The sequence below is a fragment of the Danio aesculapii genome, chromosome 19 (genome assembly GCF_903798145.1).
Source record: "Danio aesculapii chromosome 19, fDanAes4.1, whole genome shotgun sequence".
Taxonomy (NCBI): Eukaryota; Metazoa; Chordata; class Actinopteri; order Cypriniformes; family Danionidae; genus Danio; species Danio aesculapii.
The window spans coordinates 36,178,873-36,204,183 of NC_079453.1; the positions used below are offsets into that span (position 1 = coordinate 36,178,873).

The window sequence follows — 25,311 nt, forward strand, 5'->3', positions numbered from 1 at the left end:
CCAGGCACACCTAGTTAATGTTTTGTCACTTTGTATGGAATACACACATTTCAGGATAACTTTAGACTAATTACCTCAGACAAACACAGCGCATCCAAACACTGCAGTGCTTTTTACTTTTCGGTTTATAAACTTGTATTAGAGCTGCAGCAATGGTTTTGTCCGTTTGAAATCCTATGAAAAAACGATTGATAATCAACCAGTTAATAGAAACGCCAGGGGAGCGCAAAGTGCAAAGGCCATGCAAACCACGCAGTTACGCTTTTAATATGCAAGTTTTAGGTTGTCATCACAACTTCAAGTCAGAATAACACGAAAATGAGTGCCAAATAGCAGCCATGAGGAGATTGTAAATAAAAGAGGATCTAAGGATGTTGCCAGAGTGGCTTTTTGATTTCTTTTCTTGTGCATCCCAGCTACTAGCACCCCATCTGGAATAATGTTTAGCATAGAGAGTAATGTAGCCATCCAACTTCACAATTTGTAATGTTGCAGTATGTATTTGAATAATGATGGCTAGTTCCTTTACTTCTCAGATTTGATTATCATAATTCGTTTTGTTTACAGTTTGAGGTTTACTGTATCATTATTATTCACACCTTAAAGTTTGCTTTTATTGTACAGCATTTACATTTTACCATTGCACACACTTTGTAAAAATGTTTTAATCAAGTTTAAGAGTCTCTTTAATACATTTGTTTATTCTGTATATTATTATATTATATCTGTATATTGTACATTATATAAATGTAATAGTATAAAAGAATAATACATCTAATATTGTGTATTGTATACTTAGCATACATCTAAAAGCTTAATAAATCTAACACTTACTAATATTATGATAAAACAATTTTTATTATAATATTTTTTATCATAATATTAGAATAATAATTCTGTATTATTTTAAATAGTTTGTTAAATAATAAATAGTTAGTTAATGTTAATTGTAAGCCAGACAATTTCCTAAAATAATAATAACCTCAATCACCCATACCATGTTTACATTACATATTAGTAGCAATCTTGCATGTAAAGCCACATACACAAACACTGTGCTTATAAAGAAAACAAAACTCCTATGTACCGAGAGGCTCAGCGGAAGCCAAGATGCTCACATTGGAGAAAATTGATAAGAGAGGCCTATATTTGAGGTTAGCCTGCTAGGAGTAGGCGTTATCAGGCATGGTCAGGACAAATTCAATTGTGTTTCTCTCTAATGGAGAGCTGTTGTGCTGCATGGCCATTCAAACATCACTAACTGGACATGATTAGCTCCAGATCTGAAAGCACAAACACACGCACGCACACATGCATATATAATATATATATATATATATATATATATATATATATATATATATATAATATATATATATATATATATATATATATATGCATGTGTGCGTGCGTGCGTGTATATAATATATATATATATACATATATATATATATATATATATATACACACACACTGTCTACTCCCTCACTGTCCTGATGTCAAGACAGGTCTTCTTCAGCTGGTACAGCCCAACCTGTTCTGTTATTTCCAAGTCTGGCATTTTATTCTTAAAGTCTATCCTTCCCTAACCCACAGTGTCCTCCTCTAATATTGGCATCATTGTCAAATATGAGTTTTTAAAAAAGGTTATAAAGAATGTCTTTATTGTTAAACTTTTTAGATTTTTGCTCAAATTATTTACAGAAATATAAGAGTTTGTGTTTAATTTTGTATGAGAGTAGAGGCTTTTTTTCTTTTAACGCTCTTAAACTGTTTGCACTGATTGAAGTGATGTCAGATTTTAGTTTTGCAGACTTTTGCCCTCAAAACTCAAACTCCTAACAACACCTAAATCCTGCAATTCTCCAGCTGTGATTCTTGGAGACTTAGAATCACAGCTGGTTCCGAAACAAAAGTCTAGGTGTGAAAGCACCCTATGGGCTATATTGCAGTGTATTATGGATATGTAACAGGCGTATATGAAGAGAGAATTATGATAAGGACGGGATGTCATCATTCCTATCGGTGAATGTGCGTTTCATGTCAAATACGAAAGTGAAAGCATGCTGAACTATTAACCAGAGCTGTTTATCCGTTAGGAAAACTGACCGAACTGCAGTCTTGGTTTATCGGTTATCTCTATAATGTAAAGCCTATAATGCATAGTTCTAGCCAAGGGAGAGTCTTACCTCTGATTTATACTTGGTGACGATGTCTGTGGATGTCACCATTCAAAATTAAAGCGCAGCTTTTCGCTTATAATGTCTTGTTGCTCATTGCCATAAATTAAAATAAAGGACGCATGACAGCTGAGCAGGACTCTGCAAAATAAACTGGGAAACTCTGACCAATGTGATGAGAGTTTACTCGCACATGACTTGTTTTAGCTTTTTTGGTCCGTTTCGAAACTTTGCCGTGTGAAAGCGAACCGAACCAAGTACAAAGTGCAACATTGTAACAATTTTAATCCCTGTTTCGGAACAAAACAGGTGTGAAAGCACCCTTATTGGTCACTTTAACTCTATAAATTTGATACGTCCACTTGAATACAAAATGTTACAATGTTACATTGTTGGCCAACAAAACTTGGCTTTAATGTATCCACCTGAACACAAAAATGTTACAATGTTACATAATTAGTTGACTTTGAAGTCCACTTACACGTACAGTTACATCTTACGTGTTTAATTGGCAACATTTAACTTTGATATGTCCATACTTGAGTATAAAATGTTACATGTTGCATATTAGGTTAATGTTTACTTTGTGACATTCAGGTGGATATGCAAGTCACATTTGGTTAACTAAACATGTAACATTGTAAAATGTAGTACTCAATTGAACATATCAAAGTCAAATTTTATTTACTAAAATTTAAATGTGACATTTTATATTTTACATTGGACATAACGGAGTCATATTTTGTTAAAATGTAACATTGTAACATTTTGCACTCAAGGGGACTTCTCAAAGGTAAAATCTTTTAAGAAAACAAGTAACATAACATTTTGATTAAGGTGGATATAGCACTAGCTATGTTTCCATGCAAAAATGCTAATTGACTTTATGCACAAAATTGGATTATTGCAAAAAAGACATGCAAATAAAGCAGTTTTCCATCCAATGTGTCAAAGTGAATAAAATCATCACTTCCTGATTATCTGGTGCCAAATATCAACATTAAAAACAGAATTTGCAGCAATAAGAGAAGCTGCGTGAATCTTTTCTTCATTTAATAAAAGACTTTCGCCTCAGAAGGCAATCCTGACACATAGTGAATGTTCGGTGGCGTTTGAAGGAGTAAGACGCAGACACAAATACTCTTGATTCTGGAGGTCAATAATAATATAACAACACTAATACTGAGATGGTTAAGGCATTTTAGAATGACCAAAACAACATTTCAGATGTTTTACAGTGTGCTCAGCCTGCTGGCCAGACCATTCGCACATTTTTATCATCACATTATCTCTTATAACAAAATCACATGACTTTTTAAATGCGTATACTGGAATTTGTTCAGTAAAAGTGTTACCATCGTAGTTTAAGCGCATTTTTTCTTATCGAATAAAAAGTTTATCCTACTCAGTTATGGGCATTAGTTTTTTTTATGAGCATTTCAAAAGTTATGGCCATCATGGCGTTTCCATCAACTGTTTTTTTATGTGCATATCCATAGGTGGATGGAAACGTAGCTAATGTTACTAGTTTAGCTACCAAAAATGTACTTTGATACGTCCACTTGAATACAAAATGTTACAATGAAACTTTTGCAAAAATCTGACATTGATGTGTCCACTTGATTATAAAGTTACAATCTTAATTGTTTAAATACCAAAACTTGACTTCGCTATGTCCACTTCAATATAAAATGTTACAATGTCACTTAATTAAATAACAATTTTGACCTAGATATGGCCACTTCTTTTTCTCTTTCTTTCTTTCTTTCTTTCTTTCTGTCTTTTTTCTTTCTTTCTTTCTTCCTTTCTTTACTTCCTTCCTAAGCTTGGTTATTTATGAACTCTATTAAAGGTCCCATGAAATTAAAATAATTTTTTAGATGTTAGCACCAGTATTGTTCGTTTTTTTAAAGAAATCTATAAGCTAGTATGCTCCAAAACAGTGACAATTTGCGTTTTGAAGATGTAAAACTGATATAAACATGTAAAGCTTGTAATTTGTCACTTCCACCTAAATGAATCAATGGTTTTATTTATGTCACCTCATACTTCAGTTTCTCATCAAATCTTGACCAATCAAATGATCTCTAGTATCTGACTTTCCCCCGCCCCTTCAAGATGCTTCTCAATTTTTTTTTTCTTTTGATGCACTTGAGCTCAATCACTCTTACTGGCAGAGCGGCGATAAAACAAAATGCTATTGGCTGTTTTTTTAAGGGAGGAGCTACACTAAGTCCTACCCTCTTCACATTTCAGTTGAGATTATGTCAAACATCAAAGTACTTAATTTGTTAATTTAGTTTTGTAAAAAAAAGGGATGGGGTTAGTAAATATAAATGTTTAAGTGCTTATTCCTTTTGTTGAAAAGTGTTGTAAAAAATTATTTTAAAAAGGTGTGTAAAAAAAAATATAGGTGCTAAAAAAAGACAGGACTCCTGTGTCGTGTCTCTTCAATTATCTCCAAAGCAGCAGGACCCTAAATATATTCTTCAGTAGGCATGCAGAGATAACGTCTGAAAGCAACCACCAGCGTGTGTGTATGTGTGTGTGTGTGTCTATGTACTCTTGTACTTGACAGGAAAGCATGAGTGTCATTTGGAGTGATTGTAAAGGCCAGTGCACAAGTATTTGGACACAGTGGACAATACTTACTTTGTTGCGAGAGCTTATGATCTGCTTGATAACGATGCAGTCAGCGAGCACCAGGACTTTGGTAACGGAGGACAGCAGCATGCGGGCAGCTTTCACCATGCCGGTCCTGTCACTGAATACAGTGCTGCGGCCATCACCCTCACACTGCTCCAGACCAGACACATCCGTCAGCTGAGCAATCCCTGTGCCTGGAAAACAAAGCAGAATGTAGGAGAAGTGCACATATATATAGGCTCATGGTTAGGTTAATGCACTTCTGCATGAGTGTTATTAAACTATTTTCTCCCCCTCTGATTTTGGGAATAATTTACAGTTATGGTTGGGGTTAGGAGAAGGGAATAGGTATGGATTACATTTTCAAACAAAAAAGATGTTCTAGGAACAACATAGATTGTTAATCCAGTGATTGTGCTTGGCAAATCACGACGTGCACATGAAGTTCTCTCTTAACCCTGACAATATATATTTTAGCATAACATGGGCCAACTATGCACTAAATTTCATACATATTTCAAATGACAAAATTTCAGTTTAACAGTAGTTTATTTGATAAATCATGTGCCGCCATATTAAAATACTATTTGATAGTAATGCAGCCCTAAAATACTAATTAATTGTTACTAATTAATTATTTTAAACCTTTGTACTTTTTCACTATCCTGCAAACTACTAGGTTTTATTTATTTGCCAACAAAAAAATAATCAATTAAAATATATTAAAATTAAACTAGTTTTTTTTTTATAAGTGTATGTCACAATAATTATGTAACTTTAAAATTTCCATTAATTTAGCACTTTTTATTTAACAGAAAAAAAGAATTATTATTTTTTAATTAAAAAAAAATTAGATTTATATACTTCGATTTCTAAAGGGATGTCAAAGCTATTTTAGAATAAGTTCTAATAATAAAATTGCTTTTCTCTGGACACATTTATTTTTATTACAAATATTATAAACAGCTGCTGCTAAATATTTTCATGTGAAAAGCACTAAGGAGTATTAATGAAAAAAAAACTGATTTAAAGACTAGCATGAACAAAACAGTAATAAAAACTATAGCCGTTCTAGAATGTTTCCATTTGAGGACATCCAAAAAATAGTTTTGAATGTTTAAAAAGAAAAATATCTTTGTGTGACAAAATTAAAACATTTGAAAGATTTTGATCTTCCTTTAACAAAGAATGACAAAAATAAAACATTTTTAAGACAAATTTGTTGTTGTTGTTTTTTTTTGTAATTCGAGTTTTTATTGTTTTTCTTTCAATACATGACAGGATATAACAAAAACACACTACAGGTATATATTTGTGGGCCTACTGCACATGAACCAATATATAAAAAAGGAGAGAATAAATAAATAAATAAATAAATAAATAAATAAATAAATAAATAAAAGGAAGAAAAAAATTATAATGATACAAAGACAGAAGTCACATACAACCAGAACTTTTCCCATGCCAGGAATTGTCTAGAAATGCCTTATTGTGCAGTTTGTAAAGGGCGTCATATGAGGATGACCTATTCATTATGTTGACTCGCTCCTTTAACCCTCTGGGATCTACGGTGATTTTGGGGCTCCTAAGATGTTTACACTATGGGTAAACAATATAGAGTGAAATAAAACATTTATATAAAACAAGATTTTCTAGTAACTATTTACTTAGTAATTTTTTTATCAGATACTTTTCACTCTTACTCGAATAACTTTTAAGATCGTTACTTTAACTTTTACTTGAGTAAAATTTCAGCAAGTACTTGTACTTTTACTTGAGTATAGATTTTGGATACTCTATCATCCTCTGATACATTAAATTAGTCAGTACTGAAGCCAAATCTGGAGCTTATCCAACAAAATGACTTACGATAACACTCCAAAATCTAGTACAACCCAAATGTATATGGTATAGAAAAATAATAAATACATTTAAAAAAAAAAGGGGAAAATAAAATCAAGAGAAGCAAAAAAACAAAAAATACAAACATTTGGTTGAAATTGTTTGCTTGTATTTAATTGTATTATTTCAATTTCTAAATATGTTGGATGACTAAATTATTATTTTAATAAATATATGTTTAATAAATCTTTTTTGTTTAAATGCACTAAAATACATTGAATATTTGTATCCATTTCTCAGTGAATATTGACATTTTCAAAATGGGTTGTACTCAATTATGCTATGCAATTATGAGTCCTGCATGTGCACTTATACAGCACGCACCAAAAATATATATTTGAAATGGTATAAAACGTGTTTGCAAGACTGTTATAATAAAAACTTTGTGAAATAATCCAGCATTTAATAATAATATCTGAATGATTCTGAGACACTGAAGTAGCGTAATGACAAAAGCTTTAAACACAACAATAAATCATATTTTAAACATGAAAAACGATTACTTTAAACCAAAATAATATTTTAAGACTTTATAAATATATTTTACTCAAATAACTGCAGTTAAGTCAGGAATGTTAGGAGATTTCCAATGGACACATTTGTTTTTTTTGGCATGTTACCCTTTTAAATGATCATATTTAAAAACAACAAAAAACCTTTTTTGCTTTTAAAATGTAAAATTATATTTAAAATTGTCCTTAAAAAAATAAAAAATAAAAAATAAAAAATAAATAAATAAATAAATAAATAAATAAATAAATAAATATATATATATATATATATGATAACTAGAATAGGCCACAAAGAGTATTCAGACACTTTCGGGACACTTTACATTTTATGAAAAACATTGAGACCGCAGAACATAAATCCTCACCAGCACTGAAACTGTAAGCAGCCCTGTGGGAAACACTTAAGGTCACGTAAAAACAAATACGCACAAACACTTCCAGATAAACCAGCAAGCCTTCATTAAAGTGCCAGTTCTCAGAAAACAACCTCGGAGCACATTAAAACATCAGGTCACACACCATTTCATGATTTACAAAGCAGTCCATCATACTAGGAGGTCACTTTTTAAAACATCAATATAGGTTCTCTCTTTCCTCAGTGAGCATCCACTAACACACAACCCCCGTCCCGACACAAATACAACTTTATGCGTGGGCTTTTTTTGGGGAAGGGTGGCAGGGTCAGCGTCTCATGTCCCAGTTGGAACGTGCTGAAAGGACACTTGATAAACAGCCGCTCTCTGCCTCGTGCCTCAATAAAGCAGTGTTATTCTGAGAGACGGAAAGACTGGCGCTTTGCGAAGTGAAAGAGGGGTTTCAGACACACAAATGAGAGTAATTTGTGAAGGAAAACAGCTCTCTTCCGCGTTCAATGACACATTTGTCTATCTGCAGACGCCATCCTGATTGCATCCGACAGTTTTTCTTTGTTAAATCTCACGGCGGTTTCAACAATCAAGGTGTCTTGTGCTGAACGCTGCATTGTGGGCAAAATTGCTTTGCTAGTTTGTGCACACCTATCCATATTCATCTGACTGACCACAAAGCACACATTTACAGGTTTGTTGCTTTACATCTCCAATTTAAAGGGGACGTATCATGAAAATATGAATTTTTCCACCTTTCCCTGTGCTATAATCGGATCCTTGGTGCATTTATCTACCTAGAAAATCTGAAAAAAAACGGGCAACCTAGTAAAAAAGTAAAGTTTTTTCCTGCAACCATGTGGAAAAAAAGGAAGGAAGAGGATGTTATGTATCTGCAAATACTTGATACTGATTGCTCAGTCATGACATTCCAAGGTATGTTATTTCCAGATAACAACCACTGATCCAATAACACAGACTCATCCAGCTACATTCAGATTACGTTGACCCTCAGTGAATACATTCACTTTCATATGTATGCTTGTCAGTCACATCACTGTTTTTTGATTGTTTGACACCATCCTGAGTAGGGTTGTGTATCGTAAGAATTTTGTTGATTCCGATTCCAATTCGATTCCGCTTACCGATTTCGATTCTTAACGATTCCTAGTCCTTATTAACAGTTCCAGGTCAATTAAACACACTTTATGAATAAACTAAACTACTTTATGCATTAAATAATGAAATTATAGATAATTGATTTCCTTTATTTCCGATCTATTAGACCTACTTTATTATGTTTTACAGTTTTTAATGTTTATGCTTTAATTATTATAAAATTCGTTTGACAAATATTTTAGCACATCCAAAGTAATTAAATTACGTATATTTTATTATGCAAAGAATCAAGAATTGATCGCATGAAAAAAAATAAACACAAATTCACATGTAACACCATCATGCCACGTTTTCCATTCTAAATTTGCGTCCTTGAATGCTGCTGTAAATAAAATGTATTTATTAACAGCACATTAAAGAAACATGAAATAAAACCTTCACAAAGCTGTAGCCTATGGAAAAACACCAATTTAGCTGCATGGCTTTCGGTTTGAAAAGAATAAAGATTTTTAAAAATCTGGAAAATGGCAGAAGAATTTTGCAAAAGAAAAAGATTAAACATATCGGGACCGCAAAAAAAGAACATTCGGTAACACTTTATAATAGCTACACACTATGAACCATTTATTAAGCATTAACAAATAGTGAATTCGTTATCTGTTAAGCATTAACTCTACATTAATAAACGCTAATAAGCGGTTTATAACTGCAGCTACAAATGCTGTATTCTTGACTTAAAAACCACATTTATAATGTGCTTCATAAATGTATTTTCATACTTTGTTAGTGATTTATTTTTCATTACTAAATTAAGTTTTGCATTATTTACAAACTAGTTATTTAAACATAGTTAGTTGTTTTTTCAGATAATTTAGAATGAGTTAGTAAATGTTTAATAAACTAATCAAATTAACATTTATAATTCTTATTATTCAGGCATTTACTAACAGTACATTTGTATGTTAATAAATGCTTTATTAACTCAACTTCATCCAGTTAAGTGACCTAATCTAAAGTGAGGTCTATTTATGCTTTATAAATCTCTTATAAATGACAATTAAAGACTCAGTTCTAAATAGTAAAAAAGAACAAAAAACATTATTCATTTCTATTCATTTGAGAATACACAAGTGAAACTGTACTTTAAATGAAAAATAAATTTTTGCAACCTAATCTAAAATAAAATTACTGTACAGTTTAAATATTGCATCCTATTATATTGTTAAATTATTATATTGCTGTTGTTTTATCCAGTTTTATGTTGTATTTTGACACTCCTGTTATTCAGCAATGTTTAAACCTTACAGTAACTTTATTTTTTAGGTAAGATTGCAAAGATTATTGTTCATTTGATACTGAGCCTTTAATTGTGATTTATTAGGGATTTATAAAGCATAAAGAGTCCTAACTTTAGATTAGGTCACAAAACAGCATGAAGTTGAGTTAATAAAGCATTTAAAGCATTAGCATACATAGTAACAATTCCTATATGCCTGGACACTAAGATATATAAATGTTAATTTCAATAGTTTATTAATCATCTACTAACTCATTCTGAATTATCTTAAAAACCACCAACTACTCTTAAATGCAAATGGTTTGTAAATAATGCAATACTTCATTTAGTAATGAAAATCGGAATCGGTTGCAATTCCCAACCCTAATCCTGAGTGAATAATGCATAGGTTAGTGTGTGTTCCATTCATCCGTTTTATTTCTGTCAGCTTTGCATTTAATTAATGAATTAATATTATCTATTTGTGGCTCAGAACTATTTTTCTCTATATTTTTTACATATTGAGGCAAGCAGCCATATATACGCAGGACAAAGTGCTTCCAGGTGGCTTACTTATCCCCCCTTAAATTCACACATTTCCACAAACAGCACTATTGCAGCAACTGCCATTTCAGTCAGTAAAGTAATATATTACTATAATACACAATATATTTTGTGCTGGACTGCTTCACTAATGAAGCTCAGCTAAATGTAGTTACTGAAGAACTAGTCAATGCCAAAGCTTAAGGGATAGTTCACCCAAAAATGACAATTCTGTCACTAAAAATCCCTGAAATATTATGTAAATTTTAATTTGGGGTGAACTATCCCTTTTAGGGGCAACATGGTGCCTTAGTGGTTATCACTGTTGCTTTACAGCAAGAAGATTGCTGGTTCGAGCCCCGGATGGGCCAGTTGGCATATCTGTGTGGAGTTTGCATGTTCTTCCCATGTTGGCGTGGGTTTCCTCCAGGTGCTCCGGTTTCCCCCACAGTCCAAAGACATGGCCTATAGGACAATTGAATACACTAAATTGCCTGTAGTGTGTGTGTGTGTGAATTTGAGAATGTATGAGGGTTTCCCAGTACTGGGTTGCAGCTGGAAGGGCATCCGCTGTGTAAAACATATGCTGGATATGTTAAATAAATAATAAATGATCTGTGGGGTATTATGAACAAAAGCCTTTTAGGCACACCTGATTTTTATGAAAATATTTGATCTTATCTTCATCTTAACACATTTCATCTTATGAAAAGGGGCATATATATATATATCCCCTGTTTAGCAGTCAAAATTAAGCATTCTTGTTTCTGGAGGGGATTGTTGGCTGTGTCTTTCCTGAGCTTTGATGCAGAGTCTTTGTGGAAGCTTAGAGCTGAATCCCTTGAACGTCACTAGAGACGCGGCTCTGTCCTGAGCGGTTGGCATTTTCAGCCAGTTCCTTTCAGAGAGTTTTCTGCTTTAAAGAGACACAGCCCGAGGCAAAGGGTGAAACACTGAGATCTTTGCACCAATGCCCTTTAAAGACATAGCCTTAGTATGCATCTGCTTCTTCTCAATGCACTTCATTATTTTAAAGTACTATAGCATCGAGTAGCTCAGAAGCAGCTGTCCATCTGTTTTTTTTTTCTTTTTAAAAGGCAGAGAGGTCCCTGAACAGCAAGACGAAGAGGAATTAAAGCATTCTCAGCAAAACTTTGTCCACAGATTCCAACCTCAGCATCGGCTTCAGGTTAAGAAACTTTCAACTTTTTTCAACTAGACACTTTTATGTCCCAGGGGTTGAGGATGTTAGTTTATTTTAGTTCTAGTGTGATTTTAAATCTTTGTCTCTGTAATAATATTTATAAAAAGTATTTGGCTAGTTTTCTATTTACTAGACACTGTAACAATTTACACTGTTAGCAATTTCCTGTAGAATCTACAGTAACTTACTGTAAATCAATTACAGTAAAATACTGTATTTACACTTACAGCACCATTTATCTTGCCGTATATTTATTTACATTAATCTATAATTTTACTGTAAAATGTACAGTAATTTTCACAGTGCAAGTTTAAAATACAGCGTAACTGTCCTACAGTAAAACTCAGTTCATATTACAGTTCAGTTCACCAGTAACTTACTGTACATCAATTACAGCAAAAAACTGCAAATACATTTACAGCATCATTTACCTTGCTGTGTTTGTACTTATAGTATTGTATATCTTTACTGTAAAATACACAGTAATTCTCACAATGCAACTGTAAATTACAGTAACATACTGCTTAACTGTCCTACAGTAAAAACCAGTTCATATTACAGTTAAACACAGTGTAATAACAGTGTAGCTGATATATACACAGACACACATGCATAAGATGTTAAGTAAACTCACAAAATCTGAAGAAAAGAATAATGCAAAATCTTTTCGCTTCTTAACTGGTGAGCTTTTTCATCCATTTTAATTACTGAAATACTTTAAGGATAAGAATAATCTGTGCAAAGAAGTGTAATTCCACTAGTAATGCACAAGTAGCATAAAAACAACATCCTTCACCTTTAACCCTTTCATGCGTACGATCACACCGGTGTGATGAGCCATGGCTGGTCCCTGAAGCATACAATCACACCGGTGTGATTAGAATGTTTGAGCGCAGGTCATCAACTGCTAAATTTCAAATCTGACGGTGCTCAATAAGGCACAAAAAGAGGTGGGCTTGTTCAAACAAATAACACTGATTTTAGGTTTCAGAAATTCAATTACACATAACTACAAGCAAAACATACTATTTTAGGTTTGTAAAATTCACAGGGATGTCTATGGAGATGACAATAATAATACTTTTTTATATATAACTTGACGATGTGCTTTGTTCACGTAAGATACACACTCTTTATGTTACTAGAATATTTTCTCTATTCCTCTCCCAGATAAACAGTTACTTGCCTTCATGTATTTCGGAAGAAAATTATGAATAAACATTACATAAATCCAGCAGCTCGGATCTCTCCTATGGTTGTTGCAGGAAGGGATACAGCTGCGATCGGAAGTTAACAAGAAGTATTCATATTATTCATTAAATTACCTTTATTATATTACTTATAATAATATAACTTTTTTGTAAAAATTGTAAAAATTTACAATTTGTTGTACAGTGTCACAAAAATTATGCTATCTTGACTGAGTATCCTCAGCTTATCCCATCTAGCTAATAAAATACAGTTAATGCATAATTTAATAAATAATATAAATACTTCTCGAACTTCCGATCACAGCTGTATCTCTTATAGCAACAACGGCGGCGCCCATTACCCGTCATATACAAATAATACGATCCTTATTAAGCTGTTTAAAAGACAAAATATGTTCATTCACATATTTGAGAATCAGAGTATCAGAAATTTCACAATATAATTAGAACAATTGTCAATATTTACAGAAAAGGCAGTAGAAAATACGATATATACATAAATCATTGGGGCTGGTGGGTCACATGATAAACTTAAAGCGTCTAAACTTTAGAAAGCAATGGATTCTAAGAAACGGTCAGAAAACAGAAGGGTCAGGTGGAGTATGTAATACTCACGCATGAAAGTGTTAAAATAATACACCAGACCAAATGTGCGAATAGTGGAAGAAACCAATAACACTTGAACAAATGCAGTACACTTTAAAACCACACAGACTCAAACATCTATCCTTCCTGCTGCTGAAAAAGATGAAAGCCAAGTCACAGCAATGCAATCATTCAAAAGAGACTGCAGGATTTAAAGAAGTGCAGGCCACTGCGTCGCATCTGCGGTTACATGGAAAGCCACAGGTCATTTCTCAAACCAGGGCTTCCCCTTTTCAATGAATGCTCTCTTGCATCTCCTCCAGACGACAAGCTCTCGCACCTCAAATGAACTCATTTACGTATTCTATAAACAAAACTAAACATTTCGGGCTACTATAAGTTCTGATTTACTCTCCTGAGATAAATCTACGTTACTCTTTCCCCACCTGCCTCATGGTGTTTTGGGCTAAACTCTTGGCTGTCACACACGAGCAAACCGTTTAATAATCAGGGGGTTTAAATGCGTGGGTGAGCCTTCAAACACTGTGGGGAGTCTGATAACTAACTTTAAGACGGTCTAATTCCAGTGTTGTTGCAAGTGGTTTGCCCTGGGAGGTGTGGGAAAGGAGGTGGGAGAGACCACCAACTACTTGTATTTATAGATACAGAACATAGTTCCTATTATGTCAGACCGGAGGGGTAAAATGTAAACCGAAACATGCTTTGAATCTTTGAAATAGTCGGATTTGATTGACAATGTGGTTTTGGTATTAAAGGGGACCTATTATGCAAAAATCACTTTTATAAGGGGTTTAAACACAGTTGTGGCAGCAGTCTGTGAATATAACCAGCGTCTTATGGTAAAAATTTACTAACTTTATTTTATAAGTAAACATAGAGAGTCTGCAGAAACACTTTGATTGACATTTTCCCTTTGTATGTGTCATCAAAGGGGGAAAGTCCCACCCATTAGTGACGATTTCTCCCTCATTGGCATAGGAGGTTAGTCTTGGTTTTGAATCTGCCAATATACTGACACATAGGCATTTGTAGCTCCGCCCTCTTCTGAAAAGAGAGCTAGGAGCATAATCTCTTTTAAATATAAAGCAACAGTCCCCAATATGGCACAATTAGGATCAAACCGTAAGAGAGCTAGTTTCAAAGGATTATAAAGCATTATTTGTGTTGTTTTTTGAGCTGAAACGTCACAAACACTCAAGAGACTTATTTTACATCTTGTAAAAAGGGGCATAATAGGTCCAAAATTATTTGTAGTCTAAGCCACACTTAAATGTTTTGGTTTTTTGGATGACATGACAAAATATAATACTAAGAACTTATTTTATTTAAAAAAAAAAAGAAGCATTTAGTGAAACAAACAAAGTTTGATTTAAAATAAATATAGAATTAAAATGTATAAAAATATATGCACAAATAAATACGGATCAATATAGACATTTAAGCTACTACTGATCAAATAAAGCTTTATATCTGGAAGCTTATACATTACAATCCTAAGTCACTTTTTTAAAAATATATTATTTATATATTATTTATGTAAATAATATTATTTATATAAAATATATTATTTAGTTACTTTTTTTAATGAAATAAAAGTGAAAGTATGTGTAGTTATTGTTGCATGTTTTTAAAAAGTAAGAGGTTTAAAAATGTATGTGTTTGGAGCGATTTGTTGCTATTTTCAGACCAGTGCAACCCTAATTTTCATGTTTTGCGCCATGTTGTTTAAATAGCAAATCTATTTGCGCTACTTTGTGGTTAGGTGTGTTAAGGCGCATTGCTATTTTGAGGAACTGAAATAGATCGAGTCATTGACCCACTAAAACGTGGTCCAGCGCAGAGCGCGTTAGTTATGCACCCATGTGGGATCAAACGCTAACACTTAAAACACACAAAAAATAAAGGATTAAAATGTTACAGAAAGTATTATTTTCTACATAAATATAAAACCACTACCTTCATGTCTTCATGTCGGTGGTGGGTGGTTCAGTTTATTCATGACAATTTACAATTGTATTATGTTATTATTATTAGCAGTATTATTTATTATATGCATATTAATATTTGTTTAATAAAAACAAGTTTAGATTTGTCCACCTGTCGGGTTTTGAAGACGTATGCATCACCATATGGGACATAAGAATAGGATGCGTGGTTGGATATAACTGACCACACTTCATTATTATTGTTCATTTATTCGTTTGCTGGAAATTAGAACTGAATTTAGAAATAGTGTTGAAACAAATCTTTGTGCTTAACAAGCATAATTGAATATATAGGCTAATGTCTACAGTGGAGTCCGCACAAGACAGTTTCATTACTCCACAAAAGTAAAGGAGTAAAGTAAAGAGTAAAAGTAAAGAGAAAGTAAAGAGGTCAAATGGAGGAGGCTCGTTCATTATACTCGCTGCAGATGCTCTGTTTAACTGTTTTCTCGCCGGTGAAGTGTTCAGTATTTCCACCAAAGTCCGCTATGTAAGCTAATGCGCTATGGTGTGACGCAACTGACTCTAAAGGAAAATGGGAGATGAGACTCTGATTGGTTAAATGCACGTTACGCTCAAAACACACCCATAATTTATTAAGAGAATAAGCACAACCATGTTAGACCATGCGCCGGGGCACAGATCATGTTTTTCTTTCTAGCAAAAGTGGATTCGGACACACCATTATTGATCTTTGCTGCATGCGTTTTAGAACTTTGATTACAAAAAATTAAAACACAGTGGACAACTGATTTCATTAAAAACAAATTACTGCTTAAAATGGAAATATATAGCAGCTCTAATATAAATTTTATTGAAGTGTGAATCTGCTGAACATGAAGGAAATAATCCAAAATACACTGGCTTTAATATATCAGCCTGATTAATTTAAGCACATGCATCCTTTTGATTCACATTAAAATGATTCTAAAGGCTTTTATAGACAACATAGGAAGAAGCATATTGTGTTTCAGGCTGTTAAAACATTGAAATTACAATGTGATTAATATATGAAAACTCTTACATACAGTCCCTGAAGGCTGTCGCAATTCTTAGAATCATTGTGTCTCTATAAATCTCACAGACGTCATTTCACATCAAATGTATTTACTTTATAACTGCAGCTGCTTGCCTTTGTAAACCTCTTTAAAGCGTCAGAACAGATCAAATCTCTTTGTGCTGGTGTTGGTTATTCTAAGAGCAAGCACGGCAACACTTTATCACAAGCCTGAGATATGGAAATGCACATTTGTGGGGTATTTATAGGCAAACTCTTCAGAGACAGATGGGACATGGAGAGTTTTAATAGGAGAGAAACTGCAGCACTCTCCCTTTCACATATACCAACAAATTCAGGCATCGCACAAAGAAACGTGGCCTAGGAAATGCTGCATTTCGTTCCAAACAGCTGCATCCATGGATGTGAAAGCCCCATTATAATCAAATTATAGGCTGTAAATATATTATTTTGAGCATATTTAAAGCGGGCATATTAATTCATTTCAACTCATAATTAATTGTAGGCTAGTTTCGTATTATGCAGTTGCCATTTGATTTCAATCGGCTTTATCTGACAGGATGCCGAATTTCAATGAATTTTTTTTCATTAAAAACTTTTTTTGATAAATTATAAAAATATAACTAAGCTTTAAGCTTGTTTGCAGTCTATTTTCCCATGTCACTTGGATCCATTTTGAGGATTTAAACTGGTTATATTCTACCGTTAAAAAATTCTGTGGTCTACAGTAGTGATCAACACTCCAAGGGAATCCAAATTGTCCTAGGACAAGAATCTGTTTTATTCTACAGTTTTAGGACAACTTTAATGAAAGTTGATGATCCACTTCAAACGTTGACTACAGTATTTTGTAAATATGCACTAAATTGGTTCAGAGCTACAGGTTCCACAAAAAGTTGTTATGTTGTCAGAACACAAAGCGATTAAGTTAATGTAACAAATTTAGGTGGATTGAACATAAAACAATTAAGTTTCCAAAATAAATCTCCAGATTTGTGTTGTCTCAGCTCATGGTAAAAAAGTAGTTTGAACAAGAAGCAAAAATAATTTGAGTGGATGTATATTGTTTACTGTTTATTTTACTATTTAAAATACATCTAGCAATGTCCAATAAGTATAAGATGAAAAAATATATATTTTTGATGTTACCGTTTAACCGTTACCAGCCAAATAAGAAACAAATAACTTGACAAATCGGTTATTGGTTATTTCTTCAAAACAAGCCTTCGATTGCATTTGTTGGCATTTATAAGGCTAAAAAAATAATGTACATAAAGATTTATATTCTTCAGTCTACACTATATATCAAGTGAATGGCTTTCAAATATAAAGAGTACTCTCTTATCAGTATCAGCCAAAATTTTCAAGCTAATAAATGCTCTCCTTTTTTATTAAATGCTTAATGCTTTACACATTGATCATAAAGATGTTATGAGCAGCAAATCATCACATATGAATGATTTCTAAAGGCTGCACACAATAAAAAAATAAAAATAAAAAATCTACTATTTTTGAACTGTGGGTAATATAAAATAAAACATTTGTGAAGACCAGTGGCGGACTGGGACAGTATTTTCATCTAGGAAAGTTGTTGGGATGATTGGTGTGGCGATCAGTATGTGAAGAGCAGGTGGGTTGGGGTGTGTGCGGCGATCGGTAAGTGAAGAGGGCAGGGGGCAGGCCAGATTCACGGTGGCAGGCCAGATTGACAGTCAGGCCACCGGGAAATGTCCCGGTGCTCCCTATGTTTCTTGAAATACCTCATATATTGTGTGTATGCTAGCACAGATAATTCCCATGAACATATCAGAATTCAACTTTTCAATTAATTTTATTTGAAAACAATTTAAAGTTATAGTTCACCCAAAAATGCAAATTCTGCCATTATTTACTCACTGTTCACTTGTTCAAAATCAATTAGATTTTCTTTCTTCTCTTAAACACAAAAGAAGATATTTTGAATAATGGTGATGCTCATTGACTTCCAGTAATTATTTTTCTTACTATGGAACTCAATGAGTTCCACCAACCAACATTCTCCAAAATATCTTCTTTTGTGATCAAAACCACATGAAGGTAGAGTAAAACAATTAAGTATTTTTAATTTCCAGGGAACTATCCCTTTAATCTCACATCTGCATAGTGCAAACCTTGACAGTGAGTCCTGAGCTTGTTGACAGGTTACACTATGTTTAACCTAGCTGTCCGTTTCCTGTTGCCTGGTAACTCCAGCCAGTATGTCATTGCTCTTTCAGCTGTTATGTCAGACTGACCTGCTCTCCGAGCCTCGAAGCAAGCCAGTCCCATCTCGTCCTTCAAGTCTTCATTCTCCGCTGCAATGGCTTCACCCACCGCCACGAAGCGTCCGACTGCAACACTGACCGCCTGGCCCACTCTCTGGATAGCCCGTAAAGTCTTCTCCGTCTTCTTCAGCTTGTCTTTGTGATTGATCAGTGTGGTAATCTGGAATGAGACATGGAATGGTGAGCACAATAACACAATGTAAGGTAGACAGCGCTGTAAAGTAACAAATTACAAGTCTTAAAATTACTGTAATTGAGTAGTTTTTCTCAGGAATTGTAATTAATGAAATAGTTTCATAAATGTGTACTTTTACTTTCCATTGAGTACATTTTAGCACACATTAAAAAGTAAAATCACATCATATTGAACTACCTCAAGACACAGATGCTTTATAACTGCAGCAAACCATTTGGAAGCATTAAAAGTGTCCAAAAAGATGCCCAAAATATTTAAATGCAATGACCCAGAGACTGTTTAGATGGATGTCACTGATAAGAAAATGAAATATGTCGACTGTATGATGACTGAAATCGCCAAACAACCTTAAATAATAACTAAATGCACTACAGAATGTTATGTTTACACATCCCTTCACAAATAGCATGTAAATGTATCAACCTTTCACAGTGTAATACTCACTACTCATGACTCTTGAGTGCTTTTAAAAGTGCTACTTTTTACACATACTTTGAATAATGTTTACAACAGACACTTTTACTCTACCTGCAGTACATTTTAAGTAATGGTACTTTTACTTGAGTATGCTTTTTCAGTACTTTTCGACCACTGAAGGTAGATAAATCAACACAAACAAAGATAAGAAGTTGTGCGGTGCATTCTGGACAATGTAAAGGCACTGTTTACACATTGAGTGTAGGATACGTTTTTGGCAAACCAATAAGTCATGGATGACGCTAAATAAAGGTATACGTAGATAGTCTAAAACATTGAGTTCGTGCACTTTTAACCACTTGGGTAGCTGAAAACACGTTTGATCCGACTGCTTTTTAATTTTCTCTATAGTGTTTTAACATGTACAGTTAAAGTCAGAATTATTAGCCCCTCTATTTATTTTTTCCCCAATTTCTGTTTAACGGAGAGAAGATTTTTTTCAACACATTTATAAACATAATAGATTTTATAACTCATTTCTAATAACGGATTTATTTTATGTTTGCCATGATGACAGTAAATAATATTTTACAAGATATTTTTCAAGAGACTTCGATACAGCTTAAAGTGACATTTAAAGGCTTAACTAGGTCAACTAGACAGGTTAGGGTAATTAGGCAAGTTATTGTATAATGATGGTTTGTTCTGTAGACTATTGAAAAAAAATATAGCTTATAAGGGCTAATAATTTTTGTCCCAAAAATGGTTTAAAAAAAATTTTTAAACTGCTATTTTTATTCTAGCCGAAATAAAACAAATAAGACTTTCTCAAGAAGAAAAAATTACCAAACATACTGTGAAAATTTCTTTGCTCTGTTCAACGTAATTTGGGAAATATTTAAAAAAGAAAAATAAATAAATAAATAAAATAATAAATTAAAAATAAAAAAATAAAAATCAAAGGGGGCTAATAATTCTGATTTCAATTGTATCTACAGAGGTCAATGGTTACGGGTTTCCAACATTTTTTAGAGTATCTTCTTTTGTGTTCAGTAGAACAAAGAAACTCAAAGGTTTGAAACAAGTAAAGGATAAAGTAAATTATTAGTAAATTAAAGACAATTTTCGTTTTTAAGTTAATTATCCTTTTAAACTATATTAAACTGAATGTCTACAGCAATGTAATCAATAAAGATGCAAGAAATTGTGCTTTCATGCAAAAAAAAGTGTTTTCCTAATGAAAAAAATACTTTTCAAAAATCCAATTTAATTTTAGTCCATACGAGTTTTTGTGAAAAAAAACAACATAAAATTAATACATTTTAGCCATTTATTCTGTTTTTTTCCACATCACACATGCAATATTCAGAGTTTTTTTTATTAATGCATACTGGTGTTATTTAACATTCTAGTGTATATGGATTGAAGATTTGATAGCTGCAAAACGTCAAACCAAATTTTGTGTTAAAGTATTAATCTCTTCTGGGCAGTGTGCTCCACCAATATATCTCAAAATGTTTAAGAATCAGATCAGCAGGCAGACAGTAGGCTGTCTGTTGTGGCTTTATGAACAAAAAAAAATGGCCATGCAGTAAAGAAAAAGCAAAAATGCTGTACAGTAAAAATACATAATCTGGTTAACCGTAAGGAAGAGAAGCGCTCTCACTCCGCACAGTAGAGATTACTTTAGTTATTTTGCTTTGTGTTATTTTTAGTCGTTGGATACATTTCATTTTATTACACACAACTTAATTTGTAATCTAATTAGATTTGTTTTCTTTGCATATATAGATTTCTTTGGTTGTTACCAACAAGAAACCAAAACTAAAAATTTCAAGTGAACGGCACCTTTAAAAAAATGTTTTCTGAGAAAAATAGAGACGTGATCAATACTTATTTTCCCCGGTGTAAGATGTGCAGATGTAAACACTTCAAAATAGCTATATATTTACACTATAAATTAGAGAAATTTACCGTGAAATTCGTAATTTATTTTATGGTTATACCATATTTTTAACAGTAAAATACCGGCAATGGATTTTTTTACAGTGTACAGCAGCAATACAATCTAATGCATGTTTTAATGCATCTCTGGAAGTGGCCAAAAGTGGACAATCTCTTAATATCCACAAAACAAAATAAACAAAGAACGTCTCCCCCTCCTTTAAATCCTCTTCATTATCACCGTACGTTTAACATCATACTCACTCCCTCTTTCAGACACAATCAGAGTTACAGTCTTCATCTGCATCTGGACTGACTTCATCAATCATTTACTCGGAGCTCTTTACAATTTCCGCTCTCAAGAGCTGAAATCCCTCACCTCCTGCTGATGGGTAATGGCAGGTGGGCTGCGAAAGGAAACGTTTAATTGGAGTCCAACAGCAGGGAGTGTGGACAGCACAAAACAGGCCGCATCAAGCAAACGGAAGCCTACATGTGCTACTGCTAACCAGTCAACAGCAATGTGACAAGTTAAAAAACGTTTATTAGGCAGCGTGCTTTTACAAGTAATCTGTTCTTTGTACATAATCCTCCATTTTTCAGATTTTAGCTTAGAACTGCACATAATCAGCGACATCAGTTTCTCCTACTCAGCAGCGTGTATTTCAGCATGCGTTGTGAATGATGAATGAATCTCGTATGCTTTATATTTACATTCTTCACCAGTGAGTCATCTGGGGTTTGACGCTTGTCATCATCCATCTATCTTTTACGAATTCACTTAAAGGGGCGGTATCATAAAAAAAAACCTGAATCTATCTTGCTATTTTTCAAAAGATGAGGTGGTGTAAAACAACAAACGATCACTCAAACCTATGCAATGCTTAAGCCTTATTCAATTCGGTGGTGCAATATGTAGCACAATAACCTCACAGCAAGGTCACTGGATCGAGCCTCGGCTGGGTCAGTTGGCATTTCTGTGTGGAGTTTGCATGTTCCCGTGTTCACACGGGTTATCTCCGGGTGCTCCAGTTTCCCCCACATGTCCAAAGACATGTGCTTTAGGTGAATTAGGTAAGCTAAATTGGCCATAGGGAAGGTGGTGTGTGAATGAGAGCGTATGAAAGTAAAACTAAACACAATATAAAGTGCAGTACTTTAAATGTCCAGTAGGTTAAAACCACAAGTGGCTATATGCAACTGCACAACAATGATAGTGATTCAAAAATGTATGTTTTAGAGGCTAAATCTTGCTGAATCTTGCTGAAGAGGCTGAATCTATATTTTTGACATCAGTTGCAGGCCAGATGAAGGAGAAGGAGGGGTCAAAAATGGAGTTAGGGTAAGGGTGCAATAACATGTCAGGGTCCAATACACGGCCAGTAACAATCATAAGTTACGTGTGAAAACAATTCGGTCAAATTATATATTTTTCAACTGCATTTGTGTGGTCAAAAGTGAACAAGCTCCCAAAAATACAACTGCAAAAACAGCCTACTGCAAGGGTCTGGGAAATCATAGAGGAAGAACAGTACACTGTAAACCCAACAGTCAACTTTATCAAATGAAATGAGAGTAATTAACTCAAAAAGTTAATTCTACTCATTTGAAAAGAGTTTTGAACTCAGTTTTGAAGGTAATGAGTTCATTAAATACCTCATTACTTTAACTTACATTTACATTTAGTCATTTAGCAGACGCTTTTATCCAAAGCGACTTAAAAATGAGGACAAGGAAGCAATTTACACAACTATAAGAGCAGCAGTGAACAAGTGCTATAGACAAGTTTCAGGTGTGAAATTCAACTTAAATGGAGTAAGTTCACAGTACTTATATAGATTAGTTTAACTCAAACAGTTTGTTGCAATCGGTTTCCTCAAATGGTTTGAGTTGACTTAACTTATTGGGTTTTACAGTACTCAGTTGGTTTGAGTTCTTTCCATTTATTGGGTTTTACTGTGCTCAAATTGCTTCATTTACTCAAATGGAGTAAGTTCACAGTACTCATTTGGATTAGTTTTTGAACTTAAATGGTTTGTTGCAATCGGTTTCCTCAAATGGTTTAAGTTATCTTAACTTTTGGGTTTTACAGTGTATTGATAACAAAAAAAACTCAAAAATCATCACAAACGGACTTCAGGGGAAGCAAAACAATGGTACAGGTGTAATACACGGTCTCTTCTAAATGTGGCAACTTCACACTCTTTGTGCCGTTTTAATTTGACATTCTGAGGGTGTTCTTTGAATCATTCCCATGCAATTTAATGTCGACACCCACAGACAGAAGGGGAGAGTGATAAATGGAGTGGGAGGTGTTTCTACGTCATCCTGTGGTCCAGCGCTCGGTCTGTCTCTGACACATCTCCCTGAAGATGGCTGTAATCAGGGGCTCGGGTGAGAGATAAAGGACCCTGTCCCTGCCTCACCGCTCCTCCGCTGATATTAGATGCTACTAGCAGTCCTGCCAACAAACCGAGGGCCATCCATGAGTCATAGATGGAGAAAAATGAAACATTCCCTGAGGAGGAAAAAAAAATCCAGTTGGAGGATAAGGGTGTGAGAGGCCTATGAACAATGGAGAGTTGAATGGTTCAATGTTGACATTACGTCAGCAGTTCTGGAAAAGCAATGTGTGTGATGTTTATTCAGAGTTTGAGATGTTTATCTTCAAGTCTTCTGTTTAGGCAGTATAGTGGTACTTGTTGTGCAAAGATGAGGGAAAATGTTTTAACAGGAGGGAGTAGGGATAATATCATGGTACAAAATGGGTCCCACTTTTTCTTAGGTGTGTTTAAGGCTCTTTAGCACAACATTTTGCCTATTATACATCATTTTGCCTATAATAGTTGGATATGAGGCAAGGTTGAAGATTTACTGGTTAGGTTTAAGGATGGGTTGAGCAGTAGAACTTAGGAATATATATATATTAGAGAGAGAGAGAGAGAGAGAGAGAGAGAGAGAGAGAGAGAGAGAGAGAGAGAGAGAGAGAGAGAGAGAGAGAGAGAGAGAGAGAGAGAGAGAGAGAGAGAGAGAGAGAGAGAGAGAGAGAGATAGACATAGAGAGATAGATAGATAGATAATTATTAATATATAAGTGTAATAATACAGGCATTTAGAAAAGTTTGATATAAAAAATTTGTATGTGCACAATAAATACAGTGCATAACATCAATTAGGGCTGGGTGATATTGCAAAGTTATCACGATATCATGTTTCATATCACATATTTTAATTTACCAACATTATTAAAACTATTTGCCTTAGTAGTCACAAACAAAAATATTTAAACAAAGTATCTGATCTCTTTATATTAAAAGCATAAGTGTTAAAAAGACTCTTAAACTTGATAAATTATCTGTAACAAAGTGTGTGCAATGGTAGAGGTAGAGCAACATCTGTGTGAATAATAATACTACAGTAAACCTCAAACTCTGTAAACAAAACTAATTATGATGATCAAATCTGAGCTTTCAAGTAAAGGAACTAACCATCATTATTTAAATACATACTGCAACATTACAAATTGGGCAGTTGAATGACTACATTACTCACTTTGCTAAACACTATTTCAGATGGGGTGCTAGTGGCTGGGATGCACAAGAAAAGAAACCAAAAAGCCACTCTGGTGACATCCTTGTTTATTTACAATCTCCTCAAGTTCATAGAGAAAAGCAACAAACGCTGCAGTGTTTGGATGCTCTGTGTTTGTCTGAGGTAATTAGTCTGCCGTTATTACTGAAATGTGTATATTCTATACAAAGTGTAAAGCAGATTGGTTACATGAATCATGGTGCACTCTGGGCATTTGGAAAAGTTATTATCATATCATAGATATTTTTCAACTAGGGGTACCTGGAAAATGCACACACGTTACATGTGCGCCG

At 33.8% G+C, this 25,311-nt stretch overlaps 1 protein-coding gene across 1 annotated transcript in view; it reads right to left on the reverse strand.

Moving 5' to 3' along the window:
• ctnnal1 (catenin (cadherin-associated protein), alpha-like 1) overlaps positions 1-25,311 on the reverse strand; it is a 144,664-nt gene that overhangs the window by 65,597 nt on the left and 53,756 nt on the right. Inside the window, exons 2-3 of the mRNA XM_056479946.1 lie at positions 18,841-19,030; positions 4,833-5,020 (exon numbers count right to left, since the gene is read on the reverse strand). Coding sequence (XP_056335921.1) covers positions 4,833-5,020; positions 18,841-19,030 — 378 coding nt within the window. The remainder of the gene's footprint in view (positions 1-4,832; positions 5,021-18,840; positions 19,031-25,311) is intronic.